Genomic DNA, 27,191 nt, shown 5'->3' with positions numbered 1-27,191 from the left:
GACTCTGAAGAGTGTCTGACTGTATCATAAAATTCATCACTATTCAGAGAATCAAACGTAAAATATGCTGCATGAGTAATAGTTTCAGTTTTATTTCAGTATAAACAGTTCAGATTTTCTTTAGTTTTCTTCTTGTATCACAATATATTTCCAGGGTTTTATCTGTAATCCAGGGTTGAGTTTTCCGTTTTCCAGAAGGTTATTTGCGGTCTTTGTCATCATTTCGTTGAATTTTTTTGTCATTACTTCCACATTTTCGTCTAGTAGAAGCAGTGCTGTTTATTTTCCCCACTATTGCCACTTGGAAGGACTCAAGGATGGAGGGGTCTTTTAGTCTGTCCAAGCTGAACTTAATTCTGGTGTTCTTGGGCTTCTGTTTTTTTTTTTTTTTTTCAGCCTGACTTTGAATTCCAGCATCACCAGGTCATGGTCACTTCCACACCTCCAAATCTGGTACGATCCGTGTCTTGGCACTGCAAATCCTGGATCGGAAGCGGTTCTGCATCAAGATGTAATCAGTCTGATGGTCTGTCCCATTTGGTGCATGCCAAGTACAGCGTCGTGATGTCTTATGTTCATCAGGAGTGTTTGCCAGGAGAATACTGTTGCATATGTGGCGATCTCTAGTAGGCTCATCACTCTCTCCTTGGATGTTTTGCCACAAGAGGGAGCCACGTTATATACATTTATTGTATGTTGAAAACAAAAGTTGTCATTCATAGTAGTGTAGAACCGTTTGCAACAACTCACTGATTTTTTTCCTTTTTTGTATTTGTTTTTCGAAACTGTCAGACCCCTGGCACAAAAGACAAAATGTTGTTGTTTTTTTTTTCCTTTTTTTTTATTCGACTACTGTCCCTTATGTTATACCTACATCTATGATTATATTCTAGGAGGTATCGTAACATCTTTGCAGAAACGCGGATGTATAGGCGAAGACATTAAAATCTTATGCAAAACAGTGTCTTTGGTGCATATATATATATATATATATATACATATACATATATATAGAGAGAGAAAGAAAAAAACAAGATAGAGACAGATAGACGGAAAAAAGAGAGACTTATAGCATGTGTATTCTTGTTTGTTTGTTTTGTTTCCTTTAAGTGAGCGGCAAGACTGTTCCAAACACATCTAAGCTAGGCTATGTAGATTAGCGTCATCCGCAATCCATGAAACGAATATAACCATAATCAGTTTTAATAAGTGAAAATATCGGGATAGCCATGCAGTTGGAACATCCTGCGCACGTGCTTGATCTCAACTCCATGAGCAAAAACTATTCAAACTCAAACACCAATCCCGTTCCCGCCAATTTCGTTGCGTAGAGCTCATTAAACCGACGATCTTGGTCAACAGTAAAGTAGTGCTTCCAGTCTCCGACGGCTCCTGAAAATGTATAGGAAAAAAATTGCAAAACGGTTATCAACAAAGACGGTTAAACAAGTATGTTAGCCTTACTGTGTATATGCAGGCAATTGTACGTGGACTAGACATTTATACAAAGATGAAATAATGCATCATGTCCTACAAGAGCAAAAACAAACACATAAACAATCGAACAAAACCAAAACAAAGAAACCCAAAGTTCGTAATTTGCAATCATTTTTTCGACACTGTAGCTACAGGTAAAATTAGTTATTCTGCAAATTTTTCAACCAAATTCTCTATTGTCGTAAGCATGTGATGAGCAGGATGCTGGCATTGTGAATCAGGACACATATCACATTTTTGTGTCAGTTTATGTTGTGCCATTAGTGTCTTGATGAGGAATTTGTTATTTTGCTGTGTTTATCACACGTTCTCTTAAGTGCCGGTCGAGGATTGCTACGAAAGCACTTCATTTTCAAGTTAGCATTCAAGACATCGGAAATGAGTAAATATGGTAAAATACATTTCCCTAAAGCAATTAACCAATTTAACTTGTTTAACGCTTGATGTATTAGAGGCTGCTAGCACGACATGTAGATAAACTGTTAAATAGGATAAGTGCGTAAAGTAAGCTTTGCAGAGCAGGCGCAACGGTGGGGGGGGGGGGGGGGGTACTCGCCCCCAACCCACTTTTTTGCATATTAAATACACAGGAATAGATAGAGTCTAATCACTTGGGGGAGCCCACTTCCCCTCCCCTCCCTCCCCCTCCCCCCCCCCCCCCCCCCCCCCCCCCAAAGCACCAGGGGAAAAAATGTGATTGAAAACCTGGAAGTGGTAGAAAGAAGTGCGGGTAAAAATTTGCTTGTTAGCTGATGAAACCTCGAAGTGGCATCAGATATATAAACTGCACCCCCTCCGGCCGTGCTTTGAAGGTTACAAGTATCGTGTACTATTAGTTTGTGTCATTATTTCACACTTGACCAAGCGTCAAAACACACACACACACACACACACACACAACAACAACAACAACAACAACAGAAAGTCGTCAAATATGTGGCAATGTAAAGAGCGTAATTGTAAACTCAGTATCCATAACCAAGCAAATAAGGTCATGGAAAACTAACGCCAATTTAGGAAAAAAGGGGTTTTCGAATGGGGTCTATTCACAATGTATTCAGTTACCCTCTTTATCGGGAAGATCACAGGTATATTTTAAAGGTCTTTGATAAAAACTGAGAAAAGATTGATTTAACCTACACTGCAAAAAGTCCGGTGTTAAATAGTGAACACCGAGCTGGTGTTAAATTTTCGGTGCTCATTTATGGTGTGAAATTAACACCACCAGGTGTCATTTCCAAATTTGAAATTGTTTTTTGAAGAGTTTCTTAGTAACTACACTTCTTGTTGATTTTTAATTCAAACAAGACGATCAAGAATTTTACATTAAAATACTAGATTTTTGAAAAAATGTGAAAATAGATTTACACCACAGTAACACCAGCTGGTGTGGTCTCTTATTGAAGCTGGACGGGTGTTAAACCATTGATATTAACACCAACAAATATCAAATCAACACCATGTGGTGTCATTTTTGAATTAACACCAGTACAGTGTCAAAATAACACCAGGTACAGTGTCAAATTAACACCACGAAGTGTCAGGTGAACACTTTTCAACACCATCACAGTGCATTTTCAACACCTGTGGGTGTGGTCCTTTATTGAAGTTTGATCGGTGTTAGATTTAACACCCGTGGTGTTAAATCTAACACCGATGTTCTACAGTGTATAATTCAGTATGCTCATTCACAACAGTTTATTGAATGTAATGTGAAGTTATCAAAGGTACCACCCCTGGTATCGAGCTTCTGTGGGGTTTTGATAGGTCTATATACTTTCATACAACTGTTTAAAAACAGTACTAGTTCTTGATTTCATGCTTCCAAATTGCAAATTAAGAAAGGAAATAAAGACGAAATTCAGTCCGGAAACGTCTGCAAATTATTTTTATCGTAAACCGATGGAGGACTCAAAGCTCCCATATACAGCAATAAATTGTTACCCTTCCTCATGAATGAAGCTCCCTCTTTCTTGGCAGTGTCAGTTATCCCGAAAAGGGAGTCCGGATTCGACTGAACATTTTTCTTCATCCTGTCAAATCTAGAAGTTTCAACGATACGGTCGATGACGTCATCAGCGAGGGATTTTTCCATAAAGCGAGCCACTTGTTTGACTGCTCCCTTGAGGTTCTGGAGAATAGAATAGGTAGGTACAAGTTGTAAACTATGAGACCATCCACACAACCGTACAAGTAAGCTATAAGACCATCCATACAACCGTACAAGTAAGCTATAGGACCATCCATACAACCGTAAAAAGTATTTGAACTCACTATTAGTAATGAAGTAATAAAATATGTGCTCTTGTAATAGGCCCTACATTCAATTGAAAAATAAAATTTGGTAACAATCAACTGCTTCTTTTCGCTGATACCATGTATAATGAATTATTACCATGCGCACTCATGATAATAAAAAAAAGGGTGAGGGTCCCCAGTGGTTCTGGGCTCGACCTTTGGAATTCGCATCTCGCCCAGCGAGCACAGGCAATAGTACGGAAGCCCATTCGTGCCACGCAAGGATAAAACTTTCAGTGGAGCTAACTGGCGGCCGCCACTTAATTATCTGGCGGCCGCCACTTAATTATCGTTTAGCGATATCGATAATAAAAAATATATCGACCACAAGTAGCGTTACAGATCTCAATTCAGTCTACAGCTGGTCGATCGCCTTCATCACCACTCAGACGTCTTTTATATGACGAGGTGCTGTCCCGTTGTTATCCTTGCGTGGCACGAATGGGCTTCCGTAGTAACGCTACTTGTGGTCGATATTTCTCATAATTATCGATATCGCTAAACGATGATTAAGTGGCGGCCGCCAGATAATTAAGTGTCGGCCGCCAGATAATTATGTGGCGGCCGCCAGATAATTAAGTGGCGGCCACCAGATAATTAAGTGGCGGCCGCCAGAAAATTAAGTGGCGGCCGCCAGATAATTAAGTGGCGGCCGCCAGATAATTAAGTGGCGGCCGCCAGATAATTATGTGGCGGCCGCCAGATAATTAAGCGGCGGCCGCCAGATAATTAAGTGGCGGCCGCCAGATAATCATGTGGCGGCCGTCAGATAATTAAGTGGCGGCCGCCAGAAAATTATGTGGCGGCCGCCACTTAGCTCCACGGAAAGTTATATCCTTGCGTGGCACGAATGGGCTTCCGTACAATAGGCTATCAAGAGTGTCAAACGTTTTGTCTCTCTTGACCCCAGTGTTAAGTACAGTGTTTTGGTAATATTTATGGCAGGGCCCGCTAGGGGTGGTACACATGCTACCCTGGATGAGTGAGACGTTTTCGTTAATGTTTCATTTTTCATGAACCTCTGAGGTTCTTTGAGAGTGACTGAAGACAACAGATACTCATGGACCCTGACTAGATTTCATTGTCAATGGATTGAAAGCTGAGGTGTTAAACAAATTGAGTATTTAGCTTGTCAACAAGTTGTCGCTACCATGTCGAACCAGTACAACTCTTACTTGCAACCTAACATGTACAATAATTATGACCCCCCCCCCCCAAAAAAAAAAAAATACAATCGAATTTTTGCATTGATAACTTCCAATATGATTAAACCGTGTAAATGCTACTTCAGGATTTTAAAATACAACATCTACATTGTAGCTATATTTTGCAGAAAACCCCATTCAATTTGGTTAAACGTGGTCAGAGAGAAATGTGGATAGTTTTAACGCATGTCATGGGTCTGATTCTTCCACGTTGTACGCACTTGGATGCTCTTGGAACTGCATATCAATGTGTGAACTCGTACAATGGACAGAACTTGAAGGAAGGAGATTACTGACATGCTCTACAAACTCCTCATTTCTTATTGACCACTGAAGCAAATCGGATAGGATTTTCTGTAAGATGTGGTTAAGAAGTTACAGTTTCACACCCTGAATTCGTATTTGGATTGATTCACTATTTTTAAAGTTATCATTGCAGAGGGTCCCGTTGTATTTTTTTTTTTTGGGGGGGGGGTGGGGGACATACGGTATTTTAACCTTCAGTTTGCTTTTTAAAATCGTATTTGGATTGATTCACTATTTTTAAAGTTATCATTGCGGAGGGTCCCGTTGTATGTTGTTTTTTATGGGGGACATACGGTATTTTAACGTTCAGTTTGCTTTTTAAAAGAACACAACCTTCAAAATGTTTGTTCTCAGATCATGAAAATAAATTGAATTGCGAACAAAAAATGGGTATAGGGGCCTAATATCAAAGAGATATAAGACATTACATGCCCAACCGTTGATATCGGCACCTCGGAGTAAAATTGTTGGGTTTCAGGGTGCTCGACTTTGGACTTATACTTGGGAGGAGCCATTACAAACGCAAAAGCACACAATCAGCCAGATACTTAATTTTTAAAAATGCACATTCAGGTACTGAACCTGCATGACAAATAAGATGATGCACTGTGCGCAAGATGGCTGATTACTAACTTTTTATGCAGTAACAGTACATGTATTTCTTTCTTTTTTTTTCAGTCAAGGGGTATTGATAACAAGAAGGTAAATCATGAAGAAAAACTGAAAGGATTTGTTTCGTAACGTATAATCAAAAAAGTTCCACTCGGGATTCAACGTTGCCTCTGAAATTACGATCTTCTTCTGTATTTGGTCTCCATATACATATTATATATATATATATATATATATATATATATATATATATATATATACATATATAAATCTATGGAAAAGCGGCTTTAAACATGAAACATCGAAGCCAGCGGAAAGCTATATCTGCATAAATAATTTGCACAAATTTTGATTCCACTCCTCTGACACCTCCCTGATTATACATGGCCGCTTATTGAACACACTGCCATAGGTCAATTGCCATTAAAGTTCCCTCCAAAAGACTGAGCAATGAGTATTGAATGTACAATACGGCAATAATCATAAAAAAAGTATTATGCATCGGGCGGTCCGTGGTTATATCCACTTATCCAGCGTCGGTTTGTTTGTTTGTTTGTTTGTTTTTGCTTGTAGCACCAAATTAGCAAAGTCAAGCTCTCCAGCAAGAGTCAATACGTAGTGAAAATTTAATGCTAACATTCATCTAAGGGAAAGAAACAAACTTTGCACCTTTTTCATGTCCTCGTACTTCAAGAAGAGCACGTTGGGATGATTTCTTCTTCTCCACCAAGGTAGGACGTTCTCAAACCAGTTTCCTTGAGGTGCTGTTGAAAATCAACAACGACATTAATTATTCTCCTGAGCTTTCCACTTCCAACATTGTTCGTGGTGTCTCAGCGTATCAGTCCCCCCCCCCCCCCCCCCCCCCTTACACACACACACACACAAAAAAAAATCAATATGTATTGTCAGAGTCCGGTTCCTTGAGAAATGAGAAAATGGCAACTATTCCATCTACGCTTGTTTGTATGTTTGTTTGCTTGTTTTTATTGTTCCATATTCCACATTTCAACAAGCAAACCATAAGCATGACAAAAATGCATGCGTGAATTGTCAAATACAGCATGTAAGACATTTAAACAGGCTGAGCTAAAATGGATAAGTTCGAGCTGATACACGCAATTCATGACCAGTACGGAATGTTTTCATGAATCGTCTCATTCATAGGCGAATTATTCTCTAAATATACAGTAGCAAATTGAATTCATTGAGTCAATCATTCATTCATTCATAACTATATAGGGACTCGCTTTGATATTGTCCTTTATACCTCTTCCAGCCAAAAACTCTTCGAAGAAGAGGTCCCACGTCTCGTAGAAAGGAAGACCCTTTAGAAATCGGCAGAAATGGTAGTAAGATACGGCAACGTCTTTGGGATTCCGAGCGACATAGATGACCTTTGCCTTGGGTTCATCACCTCTGAGGTCCACTGGCAGAAGCCTAGTAGGGGCATGGGACTTTAGCATTCGCGGGGACGGCATGTCACGGGCAGTGAGAATTATACGTGTAGCCTCCTCAAACTTTCAAATATAAAATTATGGTAGAAGAAAGAAGGAAATACACTTTGGAAAAAAATCCCCCACTGCTCTGCAAAGAAATAATGGAATTTGATAACAGGCCCTTTAGATTGCAACTGATTAACGAATTGTTCTACATCGACGTAAATAATGTAGGGCCCTATGTATACCCAATCTACAGATACCACAAACAAGATCAGAACAATGCATGTAAACAGCAAAATATGTACGGCTTACTTCTCACATGCCTCGAACTATAAACAATCTTCTTGTGACCAGACACAAATCATAAGCTAGCTGCAACGAAGCGTCACGAAGCAGCTGACAGAATGTTTGTGCAGCTACAGAAACATCTGTCACTCTTCTCGCCGTCACTGATAACGTCCTATTCATTGCTACATGATTATCGGACTGATCGTTTTTATTTCCGTAGTATTTTATTGGGCACTTTACCTCAAGGATAAAAAGCAGAGAAAAAAAAATCTTGAAATCTTGATGGATAGCAGGATGACGACATAAATGTTCGGTTATATTTGTTTTCAAAACTGCAGATTTGAATTAAACAATATGTAAATATGTTTGCATGAATACACGTATATAAAGTTCAGAGTCGGACGATTTCATTTAACATCTATATTTGATTGCGTAATGAAATACAAACCCATATGAATTTCTTACATTGTCAGGCGAGCTAAAGATGTCGACCATATCCAGAAAAGGAACCAGTTCCATCACATTTCTCCCTCCTTGCTCAGCTATGTCCCCGTTGAATTTGACGAGCAGCATGATTTGTTGTATCCACGTTGTGCCTGGAACAGGAATATAACGTGTTCTATCATTTTCTTCCCCCCCCCCTCTCTCTCTCTCTCTCTCTCTCTCTCTCATTAATCCACTCGGACATTAAAACAGTGTCTTTTCTTAGTCTGATCATTATATACTGATAAATTGTTGGTTTTCATTAATATTCTGTATGTTTTAAATCTTTAATCACTCTTATACCCCCGCTCACACACACACACACACACACACACACACACAAAAAACACACATACAGAAACGATTTCAGACAGTTTCATTTCATAATTATGAAGTACACGTAAGCTGATACATTACGAAATATGCATGATACAAAGAACATAATCCTACGTTATTAAACATATTTTGTTCAGTTCAGTTCAAATTCTTTTTTTCACAGTGAAATAATATGCAAACATAAATCTCACTTTCTTCAGTAACAAAAATGATGCATGTGTATACAAAGAAAACAATACTTAAAAATAACAGTAGGGATACATTACATTGGTCGCTGAAGTAACGAAAGTGAAATAATTGTCAATATGCATTATGTGGAAAAAAAAACTGGGGGGACCCACAAAAATGACAGACTTTGTAAAGTGTGGGCCCCTCTTGGATAAAGAGATTTTGTGCAAAGATTGATTCAAAACAACAACTAAGCGGCACAGAAGGTCTTTCAGTCCACTGAGAGAAAGACGGCAGAATGCATGTTGTTAGTTTGTAATCTTAGATTGAAATTTATTAAGAAAAAAAAAAGGCAAAACACTTATACCCTTAAAATCTACTATCGCTTATTTTGATGGATCCCATGCATATTTACATGCAGGCATCAACATTATGGACGGGTTCTGCGGCCTGTGGTAACTCAAAATCAATGTCTGACCACTGAACATTCAAAGACCATAACGTTTGATGGCCCGATGGACATTTATAATGCCAAAGAGATTGCTATGTTTCCTTTTATTCACCAATGCACTTCTTTTTCGGACACCGACATTTCCGATTAAATGATTTAGTGTCGAAATAGTGTTGAGCCCTGATATCGTATACATATTTTGTTTCATGATATTGTTTATTTGAATATCATTCAATGTTAGACCCATGTTTGCAATGAAATTAATACGAGTAAAAATAAGCAGCTGTATTCTTCTCTTGTGTCGCTAAATCATATTTTTGTAAACATACAGTACAATATATCCGTATAGTGACCCTGCATCACAAAACCAACAAAAAGTCGCCAGACAAGGATTTTTAGTTATGGGCAGATTCTGAAAGAGCACACTCTACGCTTTAAAATGATGTAAAGCTCAACTGAAATGGACTCGCCTAACCTATCTAAATATTCGAAAGAAAGTACACACTCTGGAAAAGTGTGAACCGAGAAAAGAGGCTTTGAAGTACAGGGTTTATTCAAGCGCTTAATCTTCACCAAACTGTGCTAGTTGTGCGATAAATGGCACAAAAAACAGGGTGTAAACCACTGGAGTAACAATGAAGGAATTATCAAATTAGGATGAAATTGAGCATGTTTTATTACCATACTGTCCATGATCAGTGCCAACTTTCAAAACAGTAGCATTAGTCTTTTCAACAGTTACTAGACATGAAAGTGAAGAGTGTGCAAATGGTTATCGAGAAATGAAAAGGGGCCTCTAAAGACATACCTGATATTACTATACTCTAAAAAAAAAAGTTGTAGAAAAACTGAAAATGCCCTTTCCCATTTATTCTATGATCCCAAAGTTAAGAATAACATAGAAGGGTAACTCTTTCAGAAAATATGAAAAACCCAATATTCACTTGGTTGACCTGTTTCACCTTTTTTGAGTCCTGACGTAAAATGAAGGGTGCGACTTTTTGTTCGTTTAGTGATGCACGGTCACACACACACACACACACACATATATATATATATATATATATATATATATATATATATATACAGGGCTCGACACTAACGGTGGCCCGGTGGCCCGGGGCCACCAAAAATGAAAATCGGGCCACCAAATTTCAAAAAAGGGCAAATTTGGTGGCCCGCCTCGGGCCACCAAAATTTTTTTGAAAAGTGTGTCAATGATTTCATAACTTTTTGCGCCGGAAATTAGCAGTTAAATTTGTTCAAAGGATGGATGAAAAGGAATGAATGAATGCCTGAGAGTGAGTGTTGCAAGTTTGTTGAAGTTTATTTATGAGTGGATAGGTCCAACTTCTAATTCTTACTATCATAAATCTTAAATATTTGACTCATTAAAAAAAAGGACTTTTAATGTTTTTTATTGTTGTTTTTTCGGGACACCAAATTTTTCTCTTGGGCCACCAAAAATTTGAAATTTAGGATTTTGGTGGCCCCATTGGGCCACCAAAAAAAAAAGTTAGTGTCGAGTCATGATATATATATATATATATATATATATATATATATATATAACCCGTAGTCAATCATTACGAATTGGACGTGTCAATGTACAATCTGTATCAAATTATAGGAATCTGGGAGTTTATTTTGACCCTGAAATGTCAATGGCGACACACATTACAAACACACGTCGATCTGTATATTTGCAACTACGCAATATTCACAATATCAGGAAATCATTATCACACAAAGTTGCAGCCTCTGTTATTCATTCGTATGTTTTGTCTCGTATTGATTATGGAAATGCATTATTGTTCAAGGCTTCATCTTACCAACTGGCCAAACTACAGCGTGCTCAGAACTCTGCTGCTCGGGTCCTCAGTGGAACATCTCGCTTCTCCAGCATTACCCCAGTTCTTAAAAATCTTCACTGGTTACCAGTATCCAAGAGGATAGAGTTTAAGATTCTTCTTCATACATGGAAAGCAGTACATTCTTCAGTTCCAAAACATTTGCAAAACCTTGTTTCAGAATACGTCCCTGGCAGAAATCTCCGTTCATGTAATAGACTCTTGGAGAAAAAAAGCCTTTGTTTCTGCAGCCCCAGCTCTCTGGAACGCTCTTCCACTGAGGATCCGATCAGCAGTAATCATTGCATTGAAACATTAAAAAAGTCATATATGTTCGCATCTTATTTTGGATGAATTTTCACTGAATTGTTCATCGGGTATATATTTCTATCTCTTTCTTCTTCTTCAACCTTCTTATGTCCAACTATGATTATAATGTATGTTATTCTTTTTATAATAATGTCCCTCTGCGCCTGAGAATAGGTTACTAAATCGATGGCGCATTACAAATGCTGTACTTATTATCATTATTATTAATATATACAGTGCGTATAGAAGAAACGCAACAAAATTTGATTTCAAATTTGTGAAGATTGTGTTAACTCTACGCCAAAGTGAGTAGCAACCTCTTAAAACCACATATCTCCTCTTTCCAATGATATCTTATTTATTCATACGCGGTCATGGATGGCTGAGTAATCATTATTTTCGGACAATGGGTCAAATTGGACTTGGGACCAAGTTTAGACACTGCAAGAATCAATGCACCTTATTAGAAATTAACTTAACAAATGGAATAATGAAATCAATGATCGCAACTTACCATTGTCTTCTTTCGGATATCTCTTTTTAACATTACATCCCATGCCCCTCAACATGGCCACCATTCCTTTCCACACAGAGATAAGCTCTTTTCTCCATCTCACGCAAAACCCTGCAAATCATTGGGGCTTGGTGGCGTAGAGCTTCAAACTCATCAGTAATTCTTTGTCTCAGAGTTGCAATGTCAGGTGGAGGGGTAATGAACACTTTGCTCTTGAGATAACCCCAAAGAAAAAAAAAAGTCACAACAAGTCAGATCCGGAGATCGTGGTGGCCACTCCACGTCATGATACAAGGCAATCACCCGATTTCCAAATACCTCAGCCAATCTATTTCTTACCTTTGCTTACTGCAACTAGTCAATTGGCTGGTGCGCCATCCTGTGCCCATCATAGGCGTCTGAACACACCCCTTTGTTGCACAGGAAAATTTTCCATCAATTCAGGAACCACATGTTCATTTAAAATTTGTAAGTATCCATTTCCGTTCATGTTGTTTTCAAGGAAGAAGGGCCCTAGGAGCAAACCGTTTCCACAGAGTCCAGCCCAGACATTCAGCTTTCAAAAAAAAAAAAATTGAAAGGGATTTATGCTGGTCTTTTAAACTGAAACTTGGTCCCAAGTCCAATTTGACCCATAGTCCAAAAAGAATGATTACTCAGCCATCCATGACCGTGTAAGAATAAATAAGATATCATTGGAAAGAGGAGATATGTGGCTTTAAGGTGTTGCTACTCACTTTGGTGTAAAGTTAACACAGTCTTCACAAATTTGAAATCAAATCTTGTTGCGTTTTTTTTCTTATACGCACTGAATATTATAATCTCGTGAAGTTGTCCTGACCACTTGAATCCCGATATAATACATATATAATCCCGATGGAAGGAGGAGCGGATGTTTCGTTATAGTGCGCTTTCAACTCCTGTAGTGCCAAGCATGCAATCTTTTTCGAGTCTTCTTCAGGGCTTTTACAATCAGCATAACGAAAGGAATCCCTAATCTTAACGCCTCAAGAAAGATTATCAGTTTGGTCGTCTTTATTTCGTTTGAAAATTTGTGCGTGTGTGTGAGAGAGAGAAAGAGAGAGAGAGAGAGAGATTTAAAGCACTGGCAAAAAAAGAAAAGATCCGGAAGTACAGCTTGTCTTCACACTTACCTGATTTTGGGTGAGTGATGACAAAAATGTCATCGGGACGCACTTCGAACTTTTCCAAGGCCTGTCTACAGTCAATTGGCATAAAATTTGGCATCACCGTGCCCCGATACTCGTAGCATGTAGCCGCTACGCATTCGGGAACCTCGAACGAAAACCCTGTTGTTTCGTTCCCGATACATTCCTCTGAACAAGGGGAAATGAAAGAAGGAAAATAGTGCTGTACAAACCCAGCATGGCTGCTGCAATGAAGCCAAAGCATTTCGTCATCCATACAAGCCTTACACTAGGCATTTACACAACACATCTGCATACTGGGAAATTTCGAAATAGCGAGGAGGTCGAAATCCAGCCATTTTCATTGTTATAAACCGATATCTCGGTTTACAACAATGCCCATAAGCAAGCTCCCAAACTCGGCAGAAATGCAAGACTGTTCTTGAGTATGAGCTAACTATGTCAAAATTGTTTTGGATTAAACTTATGATTATATACATGCACAATTTAAACTTGAATACATGCACAGGGTGGTCCATGAGGGCTCTTAACATCCCCCTCAGCGATATGCTTGAGATTTTATTTATTTGGTCATCATGCGACATCAAGATGGTAAGATTAGAAGTTGAGTATCAACCCTCATACAAAAGTTCATAATCAAAGTGGTAAAAAAAGACCACCTTCCAGCTCTTTTGTTTTTGATTTTGATTATAGTAGAGATTGTCAATGTTTCTCAGTAAAACAGATAAAGTTCCTGTATACTCACCCGTATCACACGAAGACTCCATTTTGTTGAAGCTCTAGTGTTCACTCATGGCACGACTTTTTATCCGTGTCTTATGAGCCCCTAGAACTTTTCTGTTTACTTTGTTAGATACGACATAAATCTGATCTGGTAATTCTGTAATCTCTGTGTCAGCAATATTATACGAGTTCGAATGCTTGTTGTTTTTTTTTTTCATTGAGGTTTCAGACTTCGATCTGTACAGCCAACAATTTAATGTATACAGAAAAGACAAACTACATTTTTCATTGCTTTGTGATAAACTGACAGATAGCACGGCTAAAGAACACAGGACAATGAGACGTGAGATGGTCGGTAGATAAGATTATGTTTATGAGGCGTGGTGGTAGACATAACATGCTCTCTCTTGTTTTTTGTTTTGTTTTGTTTTGTTTTTTTAAAGATATTGGACCACAACAGTGAAAAATCAGAGGGAAGGGCGAGAGAAAAGGTGGACACAAAAACCACAATCAAGTAGGGACGGACATGAAGAGTGACTGGTATATATCAGGATGTGAAAGGAAATGTGAATTGGTGGTCGTGATCTGGTCATGAAATGAATGATGGTGAAAACAAGGTTACCAACAATAACAACATCTTATAGGACCTACGTGTACTTGAATAGGTGCAGGAATGACTGATGTGAACGCAGGGGGTAGCGTGAACATAAACGTATTTACAATATTGATACAACATGTCATAATGATACAAGGGGTAGCGTGAACATAAACGTATTTACAATATAGTTACAACATGTTATAAAGCGTAAGCAATCTAACAGTCTAACAGCGTTTACATGTCCTGGACCATGTTACATTTATATTCTTAATCCAAAACTTTTCGAATCTGTGTCTAACAAATCACGCTTCTTTTGATTTGATTTGATTTGATTTTTTATTTTTTTCAACTCTAGTATCACATACCTTCTTCCCTTTTCAATTTTGAAATTATGCATATTCCAAAATGCCCAAATATCATTGTTCTGGTTATTATCAAAATTCCAAAGCTTATATCAAATTTGGTATTGTCATGATTGTGAGCGACGCCTTGGCAATATACTCTGTACATATTGACACAGGTTTGCTTTCGATACATTATCATGTTGGTGTATGTCTAGATCTTCAATAAAGATCACTGGATCAGACTGGTACAGGCTACACATAACATGAAAAGCAAAATATCAACAAAAAGTGCTTCAGAAAAGTTTAGAGCACATCATAGGTGTATCCTCTGTAATTTTGATGGCGTGTAAAATATTTTTTTTTTTTTGCCGTGACGTTACTTATTATTGTATTATTTTTTTTTTTTACTACAGTATAGGCCCTAATACGTAATCATTACCATCATTATCTTTTCTTTTCAGCAGTGGTCATAGAGAATAAGTACTATTCCAACATTATCTTTTATTCTCTTTTATTAAAAGTTGCTTTACAATTACAGGTATAGGTCTATCAATTAGGCAAATTAATCTAAAAAGCCTATTAACATTACTATGAAAAGTTTAAATGTAGTCGTTTGAGGTCGGCGTATCGTTTGGCGGTATCGTTGCGAGTCGCGTCATGATGTAGTACTGGGCCCCGTTTCATAAAAGATGTTAGGATGGCAACTCTTGCTGGAATGGCAACTTCTCATAGCAACAGCCAATCAGGAAACTGGATTCTTGTCGTTACCATGACAATTGTCATTCCAGCAAGAGTTGTTATCGTATCAACCTTTGAGGAAATGGGGCCCTGATGAGTCGTAACAGTTGATCTGTGCGGTGTCAATGATGCCCCAGTCACACAGTGCCTTACGATGGGTTACGTCCGCCGCGGATAGATACGGATGAGTGGACGCAGGGGGACGCAGCGTGGACGCAGGCATCCGCAGGGTCGTATGTACACGTAACCTTCCGTAACTAATCTGTAAAGAAACGGAAAATGACGGCGCCAAGCCTGTGAAATTTTGAAATGTTCAAGATTTCGCAGAGGGACTACACGGATGCAGTCTTACGCAAGTAACCGTAACTTAACGTAACTATCCGTAACTGAACGTAACTATCCGTAGATTGGACGCGGACCATCCGCAAAAAATGTTTACCTCCCGTCCATTTGCGTTCATTGGCGTCCACCATAAGTATCCGAAATTTGCCGCAAGTTAACGTATCACAACACTTACGTCCGCTTACGGACATTTACGGACAGTTAAGGATGCTGCGGGCGATTGCGTCCCTTGACGTTTCCGTTTTAAACTTCCATGGAAACAGAGAGTCGTGGGAAACCACACCACCCGTGTTGCCAAGATGCAATGCATGTACCTGAAGAAATACTACAACATAGTCGGAGCGGTGGAGTGGCAAAACCGCATGGTCGAGTTATGAAATTTCTCCTATAAATGGTCTTTTTGGGCGGCACCCATATACAGATTACATCGGTCGACCATTGGTGCTGTACTTTTTTCTTACACTCTTTGAATGTATATTATTCGAAAAAGGTCAATATTTAGGGTAGGGGATGGGGTGACAGCAGTTTATTTACTTTTCTGGCCGAGGAGGGTGTGGTTTTTTTGTGTGTGTGTGGAGGGGGGGGGGGGACACTAGTCTTGTGTGTATGTTAATTCCTGAATGTAAAATGTGAATGGTTACAGAAAAAAAAAATACATGAATGACTGGAAAATCACACCGGATAGAGATATGAGACGTATATGAATGAAAATTTAACGAAAATGATTGACAAAAGACGAATTCGATCCTGCTGTTTTGAGTGCTGCAAGTGAGACTGACGAATTTGAACTGTAAACGACGAAAATGTACGCCAAATGACTAAATTGAATGGACTTTATTTGAAAATGAACGACGAAAGACGAATTTGAAAGTAAGATTGGCCAATTCCCGACATCCTGCAACGAAATTGAAGTAAAAATTTGTGAAATTGTTTGAAAAGGAATGGGAAAACCCGTACCCGCAGATCGTCGTGCGCATGGCAGATTGTCGTTGACGCGCGTCCCTGCGCAGATTGTCGTTAGGAGTGCGTGAATTGTGTGGGAGGGGGCATTAGGTTACAGTCAGTCTTCACGCCGTATGCAAATTAGGCATAATGAGGTTCCGTGTGCCGGTGTTTACTCGATGCGCATGACCGTTTCGCGAATTTGAGGTTTCACGGGATTTTGCGAGACTCTGTACAAGCTCCAATACAGTTGCCATGCAGTTAGCGCTAGTGTATACGATTTCGACATGGTGGGGTGAGTCCAATTACCCGTTTCGTACTCTTCATTTTGATATAAAATTTGTCCATACAATGTTTAATCTCTCGTTAGATTTACCTTATATTTTGCTCGTAGTTTTGATGTATTCGAAACATAAACCTCCATTTTGCTGGATCCTGGCTGGTATAAAACTTTTCATAGTCTATTTTTTTTTTTAATTCGGCAGAGGAAGCATGTACCGATACTTCGAAAAGATGTATCTGTAAGTTAAAATCGTTCAAAAACTGATTAAAAAGAGACTTGCACCCCCCCAAGATTTTTCCTACATATGGCGCGAAGCTTGGCGTGTCCTTGAAAGTATTTTGTTTGCATTCATGATATAGAGCTGCCAACATTGAAATGCAATTATCAGGGAGATTGTTCCCCTGATTCTATGCTGGCTCATAAAAAGAGTCTTCTGTGGAATCGGGAGCCCCCCCCCCCCCCCAGAAGGGGAAATTGACATTTGAAATAATCACCCTGAAAAGAAATGAAACTGCTTGCTTCATGAATCCAGACCTTCGGGCTCTAGAATACTACTACTACTACTACTAATAATAATAATAATAATAATGATAATAATAAGATATGATAATAACAATAATAACATGTGGCATGATTAATAGTTCATCAGATTATCTAAGATTAACATTCATGCAAATCACCAGTAGTCCCCAGCTGCAGCTTCCAAGTTCCAGTTAAAAAGAAAATAACAATTAAAATAAAAAATAAATGGATAAATCATAATCTAGCGGACATATCATCAAAACCAGAAATATAATTTGAAGGAGTGCGAATGTCCACGGAAAAAACAGACACAAGGTTATTTTATTTTTTAAACCGTAACTTGCAAGACAACTTGATGTAAAAGTAAACATGAAAAGAAAATCACAATGGAACATTTCAGAAAAGAAAAGGCATGAGAAACATCGTAACACAAATATTAGTATACGGGACTAAACCCAAGTGGTTTGTTTTTGTTTTGTTTTTGTTTTTTACCAACGTGTGAAATTGCTGACGTGCTCGTATCTGCAAGTAGTCAAACAAATGACAAATCCATACGAACACAAAGTGACGATAACGAATCCTTAAATAATTATCTACGAAATTTTGACAGAATATGACAGAATAAACCTATCATATACACGTTTAAGCCGAGTTTCAGTCTTCGAGACCCGACACAGGAAGTCAAAAACCCACAGTAGCAGACGATGTGATGATGTCATGCGACCGACCAATCACGATCCAGCATTGTACGAATTCGCTAACGGACGATTTGGAACAAAGAGCGATGTGACATCTTGTTCTAATTTGCTGGATCCCATGAGGTATAAAAGATAGAGTGACTTGATTTTTCCATATTTTGAAAATAAGATAATCAAGTATCCTACTTACTTAGTTTGAAAGAGATGCAAGGTGGCTAAGAAAGTATTTGACCCACTTCTTTCGGGTTTAAATTTTATATTTTCAACGCGTGAAATTACTCGTATCTTTACCCTAATTTCCTTTCCAGAATTATCAAATCATTGTCATTAAATTAGACCTTGAGCTTTCTTCTTTCATTTAATGTAAAAATGAGCTGTAAATGTTATGCTGGGGCTGCAAAACGATAGTTTAAAAAGAACACTGCACAGCTAATTATGTATTCATGACCGCTCCGAGCGTGCATACGTCCTCCGCGCTCTGTGCGAGATTCGCACGCCGTGACGACTGACTGGTTACATTCTGCCATACGCAGGGAAGTGCGCCGAATCTGCCTAGTCCACTTCCTGGACTGTATTCGTAGCGGTACGTATACACTGACATGCAGTGTACCCACCACGGACGTCGATGGCGTCTGAATTACACAAAATCACCCCTCCGCGGGAATACCAATTGGAGAAGTGTCGCAATCAGCTTTTGGGCGCATTGTGTGGGGGGCATGCATGTATATGCGTGTGTTAGTGTGGGGAATGAGGGCGATTAAAATCGTCCATTATCTGGGTCCCGTTGCATAAAAGTTACTATTATGGTAACTTTGCCATCCGATGGTAACTTCCATGGAATTCTTGATTTTGATTGACTGTTGAGTATTGTTGCCATGGTAGTTACCATTGGATGGCAAAGTTACCATGATTGTAACTTTTATGCAACGAGCCCAAGGGGACTACAATATGCCATGCCTAGGGAAGCGCCTTAACGACAATCTGCCATGCGCACGACGAGAAATGAAAGAGGAGTAACCATTTCCCAGCAATGTTTATTCATTTATTTTTATTTTATTTTTTTGGTCACATGACCCTTTCACATGTAAAAACATCCAATGTGTGTCAGAGTAGAGCAACAATACTTCTGCCAGTAAAGACTCTAACTGGTGAGTATTGTATTTGTGTATAGCAAATTGAAAATAATCAAAGTCAACAAATCCTATTTCAAGAGTGTACTATTGGCTGTTGAAGTGTTTACGTGGAGGTGTCGTGGCTGAGTGGATAAGAGCGCTCGTCTGTGAACGACATGAGCGTGGTATGGTTCGTGGGTTCGAGCCCATGCCAAGCCCGACACGTTTGCCCTTCAGCAAGGCACTTTATCCACATTGCTGCTCTCCACCCAGGAGTATAAATGGGTACCCGGTAGGATGAGAAAGCTTATGTTGGTTGATCAGCATGTGTGCGCCTGTAAAATGGCTGCGACTGGCTGGAATGCTCCCCAGAGAGTGGAGAATGAGCACTGTTAGTGCTGGTTGGAAATAATGTATCCAGTGACCGGGGTTTAATGCTTCCAGGTCAGCGTCCCTGGTCAGTGACGGAGCATTAATCTGCACATTACTTGAATATGAGACCGTTCTGAAGCAAATCATTTTCACACAACAATAGATATACAATGAACTCTTGAATGAATCCCATAAGGATTGGAACAATCATCTCCCAGCATTTCCACTGATTCCCACTGATCAGTTACTAGCCTTCCCCTTTAAAGGTAGATTTCCACATTAAAAAAAAAAAACAACAACAACAACACCACGACCAAATGACTATTTAGAACGCATACAGCCTTGGAAAATGAGAGATCACGATTACGACGATTGATGAGTGTATCAAACTTTTTTTTGACAAGTCAATAAAATTATATGCATTATACTTATACAGTTGCGTTTATGAAGTATTACTGTTAGGTGGGTCTGTGTGTGTGTGTGTGTGTGTGTGTGTGTGTGAGTGTTTAGGCGTGTATGAGCAGATGACTGCGTGTATGTCTGTGTGTGCCCGCTCATTTCAGCATTTTTCAGCATATCTAAAGGGCTTTTTACACTTGTAAATTTTTGCTTTTAATAGGCTAAGCCCCCCCCCCCCTTAGCCCCACCATTGGTACGGGACTATCCTTAGCCCACTTTCTGTTTACACTCGTTTTTGCCAAAGTGGGCTAGCCCCACCGATAGTCCGGTACTATCTGGCCCTGCAAAATAGCAGGGTTAGCACCGCAATTGCGGTGCCAAGCAAGTGAGTGTAAACAGAACGGAAAAATAATCCTGGGCTAAGCGACGGAGACGAAATCCGACCCTCACTGACCAATCAGAAACGAGGTAATCAAGTGCTGCTGGTGCGTGCGTGTACGTGTACAGTACACAGCGTAATCATGGAAATTCATGTGGTTTGGAAAGTCCGGGGCTAAGAAATACGAGTGTAAAAAGGTCAGTTTTCTCCTTAGCCCCGGACAAGAGATAGTACGGGACTAATTGGCCAGTGTAAAAAGCTGAAAAAAAAAAAATTGGTACGGGACTAACGATAGTCCTGGGTCAGAGAAAGTCCGGGGTTAAGAAACACAAGTGTAAAAAGGGCTTAAGTTTAAAAAAAAATACAAACTTCGAGACCTACAAATGACTGTAGGAGATACATCTAACATTAGAATGTGAGCATACATACGAGGATTATCGCTTTATACACAAACACACGCATACACACCTACACACACACACACACACACACACGAGCACACATAAGCACACACACGTCATATACGCGCACAATCACGAGGGAATTTTAACATGTGCAAAGAAATAGATTTGATGGTGTTGTTTTTATCAAAACCACTCTGTCCAAAGAAACTCACTCAAAAACAAGACATTTCTTATATCTGAGTAAAAAACAATAAAGTACAGTATATATTTGAAACAAGACAGTTTGTTCTAGTTTACTTTCTTTTGCTCTTTTTGAAGTCAAGCGATAAGGAAGAATGTTCAGCCATTGTTCTAAAATATAGTATTTGGAGTGGGTTCCAAATTTAATGATAATACATTATAAAGGTCAATTTACTATTCATGTAAACCGTATGAAGCATAATCGTGGTATTGCAGATTTCAACAAATTAAAAGCAGTTGATCTACTTCACATTTAAATTCATTTCCTCCAGTACTTTTCATAATTCTGATTTTGAATACCCTATAATCTAGACAAACAAGTGAGTTCATGTGTGATCACATTGCGACAAATTAAATTTGTTCATTCAGGTAAAGTGAAATAGCTTAGCACATATCTGGTCCCTACACACAAAACATTTTACATATCAGTATGTGGTGGTATTGTTACCCTTTTTATGCACTATAAAAAAGCTTTACGTAACAGACGGCTGTGAGATATTGATGCATGATACTATCGTAATGCAAGACGGCAGTCAAAAATTGCACATTTTTGGATGCAAGTTAACAGAGAAGGTATCTTTTTTTAGAGCATTAATACAAAAATGGAAAGTGGTCGAAGGAAGCAGCATTTTCGTACATACAATTTTCTATGACCTAATTCACAGAGGTACTGTTCAGGAATCAAAAATGGAATCTGCAAATCTCTCTTGCTGAGTGCGATGTGAAGATTCCATGCATTTACCCAACATGTAATCATTTTCTGTTTTTCTCTATTTACATCTCTAATGCAGTACTTTTTAACGATTCAATTAGCCAGATAGTGTTAGTGTAACAGTCTTTGAAAACTAGAATATCATCCAGACCGTAAAACAAATAAACGGAACGCATACAACATGTAGCAGAAAATATCCACTAGTAGTTTTTTTTATGTCTTACGCTGCAGGTTCTTATATCCACCGTATATTCATCTGCTTTAGAATTCTCTACATTTGTCATACTTGCTACCTAAAGTCTATTTTAGCGCATTTAGCAGCTCGGAAATATGTTTGTATCTCCCTTCATAAGCACGTGATAGGTAACGAAGAAAAAAAAAAAAAAGGTTTAACAGGAAATCTTTCTATATCCGAGCAACAATGACGCAACAGTAAATATCTGATGTTTCTCGTGAGTATATAATCGTTCTGAAATTGTAACGAATTTTCCTAATGGCTGCATGTTTTTCAAATCCTAAATCATCACAAGGCGCTGAGTCTTAAATCAAGATAAACCCACAGATGAATTTTACAGGTGGGAGAATCTAAATCATTCATTCTTAACATTTTTATCACAAGCTGAGGTTTCCAGTGAAAGAAGTGTGAATATTTTGTTTGATCCGGGGTGTTTCACATAGAATTTAAGTCGATTTTAACTTTAAAGATCAACATAAAATTATTGTAGATTGTGTGTAGCTTCAATAATATGTAAGAATAGAACTTTGGAGACTTTTTCATACAGGCATTAATTAACAAAACAAAGAAAGGGTCAAAGACTTTTTTCTGTAATATTGATAACAATTTGAAGTGGATTCTTAAAACAGATAAACCTGATCAACTTAAAATCATGGTAGACTGTGTGAAGTTTCAATAATTATGTAAGAATGGAACTTTGGAGATTTTTTCATAGAGGCATTAATTAACAAAATAAAGAAAGGGTCAAAGATTTTTTCTGTAATGTTGATAACAATTTGAAGTGGATTTTTTTAAACATTAGATAAACCTGAAAAGAGACACCAACGGCATACCGTATTTTAAAGTCGATCTTAACTTTTAAGTTCGATTGTTTGAGACAAAATAGATAGAGCGCATCATTAGATTGAGCAGGGGCCACGATGTGCATGTTAACTGATGAAACCTTTCGCATTTCACTATGATATGTTTACAGAAACGAAATGTGTCAATTGTCTTCGTAATGTACTAATCGTTCCAAAATCCTTAGTGGAGCAAATTGAACCTTTTCCCTATCTAGAAAATGCATACGTTAGAAGTTACACTGTACTTCATTTTTTTTCAAGAAAATGTTCGAAATATTCCGAGGCGATTCACAAAAATTCACAGCCCAGTCCAGTTATTCAAACTGGAACATAAGATCCGAGTCAGCCATCCTCTTCGCATAGAGTTGGTCAAATCGTCTATTCTGATCTTCGCTGAAATAATTTTTCCAGTCGCCAATAGAACCTGGGCGGACGAACAGAACACATCACCAGTCAAACCGTTACTAAACCCATCCATCAGAATATGTGTATGTATAATTATATAATATATATATATATATATATATATATATATATATATATATGTATATAATATACATACAGTGCGTATTGAAAAAAGTAATCAAACTCTTAAGGGCTATTATTTTTTTTACATGACTGAGCACATGAACTTTAAAACACAACAATGACAAATTGCACTTTTTTCCAACTTTACGTGTTATTGTGAAGGAATAATGCATGTCTCATTTGTGGATGAGTTCTGTCAGTGAATGTGGTCGAATCATCAATCCAGTCTATACGACTGCAGGTTCATGTTTAGGGTTTCTCCTAACATTTTATGGTTCAAACCCTTCAAAATGACCACATTATCGATAGCTTGGTCCTTTCCTTAAAAGCTAAACCATTATCCATATTTCTCTCGTCATATTCAAGACATGGTTTGTCGCTGTGAGCTATCTGTGTTGAATACGGTCATATAGAAAAATGGACTGTGTGGGTTGATCTCTGTTGGAGGGACAAGATTCCGTACTGGTGGTTACATTAAAGGTTATCATAGGTTATGAAGCATGAAATGTTAGCAGAAACCCTGAACACAAACCCTAAACACAAACATTAACGGTAAATGCTTACCCTTTCTCATGAAGGAAGCGTTGCTCTTCTGCTTGCCTTTGAAGACATCGTTGCTTTTTCTGAGTACGGTGTCAGGATTCGATTGTTGGCTTTCCTTCATCGCACTGAAGGTAGAGGCTTCAACAATTCCATCAATGACGTCATCGGAGAGGGACTCTCCCATAAACTGGGCCACCTGTTCCACCACTCTACGATGGTCCTAGAATGCGTAGAATCAGAATTAGAATATGGTAATTTTGTTATACTCTGATGCAAACAGACGTTTTTGATAGTTTGGTGTAGTAATCCGCAGCATACATCAAAAGAGAATGTACAAGTTTATACGAGCTTGAATGTGAATCTGACTATGAATGAAAAAAAAAAATCTCTGATGTTAGAGAAATATGTTTTAGTTTCACTGATATCCAGTTTCAGTGAATATCCTGCCCAGAATATTCATATTATTTAATCAGTTGCATCAATAGTGTGTATATGATACGGTTGTGGAAACAAACCTTGGGATATTCCGTCTCGTGTTGTTATTTCCACTGCACACTAACATGCTTTATTGTTAACTTGCTGCTGGAATGAAAAAGACAACAACAAATAAATAAACAAGGCTTCTCGCCTTATTATCATTATTACCATTATCATTTATTATTATAATCATGAGTAGTAGTAGTATTTTTATAATCTTCATCATTATCATTACTACTATTTTTTTTTTCACCTTAGAGAGAAAGAGAACAAAGATATCGCACCTTCTTCATGTCTTCGTACTTTACGAAGAGCACGTTTGGATGATTTCGTCTCGCCCACCAAGGAAGGACGTTCTCAAACCACGACCCGAAAGGTACTGCAACAGTTCACAATTGATAATGCACGTTAGAACAAATGTTTGAACCTTTAAGTGACAGACTGCATACGTTTCTGATATTTGAACGAAAAAACAACAACCAGTGATCCATTGTTTCTTTATATACATAAACAAGTGCAAAAGAATAGGATATTGTTTTGTAGCACAAACTTGTGTGCCTACTGATTCTAACCTCTACCAGCCATGTATTCTTCGATGAAGATATCCCAAGATTCGTATGTTGGCAGACGCCATAACAACAGACAGAAATGGAAAAGAGAAACGGCGGTGTCCTTCGGGTTTCGCGCCACGTAGATGACTTTCACTTTGGGATCGTCCGTTCTGATTTCTGCTGGGAGCCAGTCGCTCCGACCATGACTCTTTAGTATTCGAGGGGACGGCATTCTTTTGGCAAAGCCTGATATCATAGGAGCTTCGTTCAGCTGAAAAGAAAATATAGTATCACAATGGTAAGTATTCAAAATTTGAACAAAATGAATGACATCAACACAAACTGAATATTCACAGTGGCATGAATATACTAACACTTATTGCGTGAACTCCCGTTATAACCGAACAAATAATCAGTAAAAATACAGAGAGTAGAAAAGATTGCGGCCCTAATTTCGTTGTAACCGGAGTTTCGTTAAAACCGTGGTTATTATAACGTGAGTGCACTGCATACTTATAATATACATGTATGTATATATATGTATATATATATATATATATATATATATATATATATTCACTCCAGGCTATTTCAAGGTTAGATTGTTTGTTTATTTCTTAAACAGGTAATCTACCAGTATATTGTACACCTGCTTTATTCAGTTTTGTAGTTAATTTCATGACTTGGCAAAGTCAATATCAACACCTGTTCATGTTGGTAAGGAAGTTATCATGAGAGTTGTTTGTCGTTTGTTTGTTCGTTTGTTTTCATGTACTCACGTCAGAGTGGTTTACGACGTCAAGCATGTCTAGGAAGGGAACCATGGTCATCATGTGCCTCTCTCCAAGCTTCGACATGTCGCCTCCACACCGAACGAGCAGTAGTATCTGTTGTAACCAGTGGGTACCTAGTGGGAAAACGGAGAATTGATGGCTCGTCAAATATGATGGCTCTACTTCTTTTAAAAAAAAATATATTTCGATTGTAAACTTTGAAAATAGATACGCGTGTGTGTGTCATGTGTAATGTTTACTCACTGGTAAACATACTGTATAGTGCATTTAATAGAGAATGAAGAGGAACATACGAACATACTGCCGAAAGAAATCTGATCAAGAACAATATCACAACAAGTAAATATAGGCATCTGGTTACATGTCGATTAAAGAAATGTCATGCCAAAGAGAGTGTCTCACCTGCCTTTGGGTAGCTGATGACAAAGGTATCATCCGGACGGACCTCAAAATTTTCCAAAGCTCTCATGCACTCCACTGACATGTGATTCGGCATGACCACCCCACGGTACTCGTAACAGGTGTCTAAGACAGAGGGTGGTACCTCGAAGGATATGATGTTGGAAAGTTTGTCGACTGACTCCTCTGAGTAAAGAATGCATGCAGATGACCTTTGACTTGAAAGTTATTGCAAAATTGATATTGTAATTTACATATATATATATATATATATATAATATAATATATATATATTATATATATATATATATATATATATATATATATATATATATATATTATACATATTTGTATAAGCCTATGCAGAGATAGATACATGCTTCAGAATAAGTTCGCGTTTTCAAAAACCTATACATTACATCGATGATAATATAGAAACTTTCTCAACACGGATCGAACGCTGCTTGCTAGAGAACTATGGCTATTGAACACACATATAAACATGTTAAAATATAGGTCGTTATCCAGATACGGTTAATATAGAATGTCGCTGTATTTACCTGCAGAACAAACGGACGCCATTTTGAACCATGTCAGGTCGTCTGTTGTTGAAATGCACTTGGCCCTGCATACCTTTCGCCATGCTTCGGTTCACTTCACTCTTACCAGGAGTGTACGGCAGTATTATGTCGAGAACTATTATCCAGTGAAGAATAGACGGTATGGTTTTTTTTTTCTTTTTTTTTTTCTCACTTGCCAATTGTGTTTCAATGCCCCAGGATAAAAAGCCTTGAAAAGCCGGGATACTAGTGTAGACTTTGTTGCTACTCCTGGAGGACTGCCATTATTGTTTGCGCGCTTTTTTTTTTCTGTTCTCCATTCAAATGTTTGATATATGACTCGTCTTTGAACAAGTTTCTCACACAACTCCCTCAACATGAAATTATGTACGCTTCTCTTTCTACCTATTCTCTGTCGCCTTCTCTTTCTCTCTTTCTCTCTTTTAATGGGAATAAAAGAAGCATACGATTCTTTGTTATCTCGGAACTTCAAGTACTTGATTCTTTGTATGCACGGAAAACATAC

The 27,191-nt window shown here is 38.3% G+C and overlaps 2 protein-coding genes across 2 annotated transcripts; both read right to left on the bottom strand.

The window, feature by feature from the left end:
* Positions 1-1,282: 1,282 nt before the first annotated feature.
* Positions 1,283-13,695, bottom strand: LOC139723896 (sulfotransferase 1A1-like). The gene is made up of 7 exons (XM_071635100.1): positions 13,674-13,695; positions 12,914-13,096; positions 8,114-8,244; positions 7,189-7,429; positions 6,588-6,682; positions 3,442-3,628; positions 1,283-1,392 (listed from the first exon to the last, which is right to left on the bottom strand). Exons 1-7 carry the CDS (start codon positions 13,693-13,695, stop codon positions 1,283-1,285), a joined length of 969 nt encoding a protein of 322 aa, XP_071491201.1.
* A 9,432-nt stretch (positions 13,696-23,127) lies between these two features.
* Positions 23,128-26,748, bottom strand: LOC139723895 (sulfotransferase 1A3-like). Its single transcript, XM_071635099.1, has 7 exons — positions 26,739-26,748; positions 26,109-26,291; positions 25,692-25,819; positions 24,934-25,183; positions 24,646-24,740; positions 23,906-24,104; positions 23,128-23,237 (listed from the first exon to the last, which is right to left on the bottom strand). The coding sequence occupies exons 1-7, from the start codon at positions 26,746-26,748 to the stop codon at positions 23,128-23,130; spliced, it is 975 nt and encodes a 324-aa protein (XP_071491200.1).
* Positions 26,749-27,191: the final 443 nt, after the last annotated feature.

The sequence above is a fragment of the Diadema antillarum genome, unplaced genomic scaffold (assembly GCF_040938485.1).
Source record: "Diadema antillarum isolate AM-2024a unplaced genomic scaffold, OU_Dant_1.0 scf00000202, whole genome shotgun sequence".
Classification (NCBI taxonomy): domain Eukaryota; kingdom Metazoa; phylum Echinodermata; class Echinoidea; order Diadematoida; family Diadematidae; genus Diadema; species Diadema antillarum.
This window is presented reverse-complemented; position numbering and strand designations above follow the sequence as displayed.